This window comes from Cyprinodon variegatus, unplaced genomic scaffold (assembly GCF_000732505.1).
Source record: "Cyprinodon variegatus isolate N-32 unplaced genomic scaffold, C_variegatus-1.0 Scaffold294, whole genome shotgun sequence".
Lineage (NCBI taxonomy): Eukaryota > Metazoa > Chordata > Actinopteri > Cyprinodontiformes > Cyprinodontidae > Cyprinodon > Cyprinodon variegatus.
This window is the reverse complement of record NW_015150747.1, coordinates 422,078-425,827: the sequence shown is the minus strand read 5'-3', so window position 1 is coordinate 425,827 and position 3,750 is coordinate 422,078. Positions and strand designations below refer to the sequence as shown.

The 3,750-nt window shown below is 43.2% G+C and overlaps 1 protein-coding gene across 1 annotated transcript in view; it reads left to right on the top strand.

Moving 5' to 3' along the window:
- ckap5 (cytoskeleton associated protein 5) overlaps positions 1-3,750 on the top strand; it is a 43,515-nt gene that overhangs the window by 10,425 nt on the left and 29,340 nt on the right. Inside the window, exons 5-10 of the mRNA XM_015383797.1 lie at positions 333-504; positions 579-708; positions 789-889; positions 1,054-1,167; positions 1,593-1,697; positions 1,786-1,875. Coding sequence (XP_015239283.1) covers positions 333-504; positions 579-708; positions 789-889; positions 1,054-1,167; positions 1,593-1,697; positions 1,786-1,875 — 712 coding nt within the window. The remainder of the gene's footprint in view (positions 1-332; positions 505-578; positions 709-788; positions 890-1,053; positions 1,168-1,592; positions 1,698-1,785; positions 1,876-3,750) is intronic.

Below are 3,750 nucleotides of genomic sequence, written 5' to 3'. Positions count from 1 at the left end.
CAGTAATGTTCTTTGACAAACATGGATGCCTCCAGTGAAGAACATTCAAATGGAAAATACTTAAAAAAAAAAAAAAAAAAAAAGTTCACAGCACAAAAGAATTCCATAGAATCCCTATGCAAACCCATAAAGAGGGGAACTTTCCTGCAGTTTCAGAGATTTTAATTATAGAAATGGATTGAATAGATCTGCTTCTTTAATTGGGCCCGCCTCATTTAAAATGGTCTCTAATATCAGACCCAATGCAGATATTAGCAGCTGATCAGTGCAGCTCTATAAAAGAGCAGGCAGACACTGACCGGTTCTTTGTTCTCTTCATCTTTCTCCCACAGCGAGTTTGGATCAAAGATCGTGACCCTGAAGCCAGTAGTGAAAGTTTTACCCAAACAGTTTGAGTCCAGAGAGAAAGCTGTGAGAGATGAGGCCAAGCAGCTAGCCATTGAAATCTACAAGTGGATCAGAGACGCTCTGAGGCCGCCACTGCAGAATATAAACCCAGTACAGGTGAGATAGCGCAGCACTGCACACGGCTGCTGACAGAGAGCAGGTAATCATGTCTGCTTTCCCTGTTCCTGCAGCTGAAGGAGCTGGAGGAGGAGTGGGTGAAGCTGCCGTCCTCCCCTCCCAAGCAGACCAGGTTCCTTCGCTCTCAGCAGGACCTGAAAGCAAAGTTTGAGCAGCAACAAGCTCAGGGAGAGCAGTCTGATGGTGAGGCTGGCTGACCGTCTCCAAGTACCAGCTTTTCTGTTTGGTGCCAAAAATCACAGACTCTCTTGTCCTTATTTCAGGAGATGAGGAAGAAGAAGTGGCAGCAGCTGTGGATCCGTACGATCTGCTGGAACCTGTGGAGATTCTTTCAAAATTGCCCAAAGACTTCTATGATAAAATCGTGAGTTTGACACGTTTGGGCTATTTATAAACGTTAAGCTCTCCTGTCTGCTGCCCTTTAAAAAGGCTCCACTCATTAAAATCAGTGATTGTTTACTGGTAGTTCCAAAGGGAACAATTTGTACAGACTGTGGTAACGATGATCTCTGGGAATGATGTCTGCAGGAAGCCAAGAAGTGGCAGGAAAGAAAAGAAGCTCTTGAAGCTGTTGAAGCTCTGACAAAGAACCCCAAACTGGAGAACGGAGACTATGGAGACCTGGTCCGAGCCTTGAAGAAGGTAAACTCCTCACCCCTTTAAATCTTCTTCTTTTATTTTAGGTGTAGGAGAAGACCTCTGAGCTCCACGGGTTCTGTTTGAGGCCCTGATCCGGTGTCAGGTTGTAGATCTGGGTCACGATGAAGGCGTCTGGGTGAAATCGGTTTCTGCACTTTGCCCCTGATCTCTGAAACAGAACCAGACTCGCTGGTCTTATTAGCTTTGAGCCATAAAGGCTACAAAGATTTAAGGATGAAATTAGCCCATCATCAGGGAAGATACACCTGAGGAATACTTACTCCTTCTTCACCAGCAGTTCAGGAACCAGCAGTTCCAGCAGAACTCCTGTTTCTCTGGGCCCTGATTGGTTCTGACAGATCCAGCAGCTGTTGGTTTGGATCGGTCCCGCTGACCTTGGCTGAGGTTCAATGGTTTCTCTGTTGCAGGTTGTGGGGAAAGATGCGAACGTGATGCTGGTTTCCGTGGCGGCCAAATGTCTGGCTGGACTGGCCTCTGGTCTCAGGAAGAAGTTCGGGACATACGCTGGACAAGTAAGGGAGTCTCTCTCTGAGTTTTCAGGTTTCTTTCAGCTCCGCCCCCTTTAGTCGCTTCCTGTAAGCTGAGACTGATTATTTTCAGGTTGTTCCAACGATCCTGGAGAAATTTAAGGAGAAGAAACCGCAGGTTGTCCAGGCCCTGCAGGAGGCCATCGATGCCATATTCCTCACTGTGAGTGCAGATGCATTTTTACACAAAGAATCCATTATGTTTGGATAAAAAAATGACAAACTTTTAGATACCAGGCTGTGCATTTATGTTGATATTGAATCCAATAACTTTGGGAACGTCATGTCCAACTGGCTGCTGTTCAGACAACATTGAGCTCGAAGCATGGTCACATGTCATTTTGATGGAAGTTGTGAATTTATTCCATAAGTGTGCAGAGTAAACCGACCATGGTTGGAGCTCGATTCCTCTATTGTCTGAACAGACGGTTGCTTCACAGAACAGATGGAATTCAGTAGTAGAAGCCTCATTAGACATTTGAACCGTTTGGCCAACTTGCTCCAACGATCCCCACAGCTTCATGTTGCAATTGTTTTTCCTGTTTGTTTTTTTTTTTTTTTTCCACATTTAAGTTCCTTTGAAATCGTTAATGATTGGTGTGTGTATCATATCTTTTTAAAGTAAATTGTCTGTACACTGTTTGTCTCAAGCAGATGGTGAAAGTGCTTGTGCAAATTGGGCAACGATGAGCAAAATGAAAGGTGTTGTTTTCCACATTTTTTGGTTTTAATCTGGTTGGAAGTTATGTGTTCAACCATTCTTTTGGCTCAACCAACCAATCTAATTAGGCAGTGTTTTTATCCAATCCATATTTATACAAGGGCAAACCAGTACAAGTGTTGGTCACATGACATGAGCCAAAATACTTGCGCTTCATCGCAACCTTCAAAAATCTGAAGTGGGTCTCGAACCAACAACCTCAGGAATGGAAGTCAATGTCTTACAGCTGATTCCACTAGCAATGGTAACTACACATTGGAAAGCAATACTACTTAACACTAAGTTAAGAACCGTGACCAGTGGTTTGCTCAGATTTAATCTAACCAAAATTCTCAGAACGTTTTAAAGCGTTTACAAATAATAATACAGAATGCATGAAAATTCCACCGGTAAAATGTTTACCAATATAGACATGTTAGACATCGTTGGAAAGCTTTGATTCTCCACAATTGAACCACCAAGATAATTTTATGAACATAGCGAGCACCAAAGCCCAATTAACAGATATAGCAGCATGTCAAACTGTAACCATGACAAAGCAGCCACAACAATCAAGCATGTCTTTATTACTGCTGTTCAAAAAATACCTATTATTTTTGAGAATAGAAAAACAACATTGAATCAGTTTGAACTGATACAGCTTGGGCTGTGTTCTACTCTTTATTTGATACCCAAATTTGATTTATTTGCTTTTGCATTTCTGTATGCAAAATAGAGAATTTCCCAAAATGAGGTTGATGTTACCAAAAAACAACCAATCTATTCTTTGAATCTATCCAACTGACCGTGACTCTCCTACAAACTCCCACATCTTGACTGAACACAGGCTGTCTAAATGCCTGCTGAAGTTCCCAGCGAGCTGAACCACTTCCCGAAGCGATCACGTGGTAACGAGGCTTCGGACGTCATGTATTTGGCCTCTATCCCAAATGAAGCATGCCTCAATACGCGCCTCATGGAAACGCCCCCCTCCAGTACTCGACACACGCCTCGTAGCCTAGGCTCATCTCCTAACATCACTAGAAACCAGAACTTTGATTTGACCATGAGGTGAAAAACACTCTGTTTAAAATCCATCAGCCTGCGTCTGGAAGATGCCCACCAAAACCTGTTTATGGAGCAAATCTGACTCCAACTGATTCACTTCTAATTCTCTGCATTCTGTAAAGATGACCATTAATACCATCTGCTGGGTTTACTAAAGCATTTCCATGGTGTGTTTTCATGTCTTTACTCTATGGGCCGGATTTATCCAGATCCAATTTTGCGTGCAGTAATTTGCGCTCGCAAACTGGAATTTTGCGCGAGGGGCTGAAC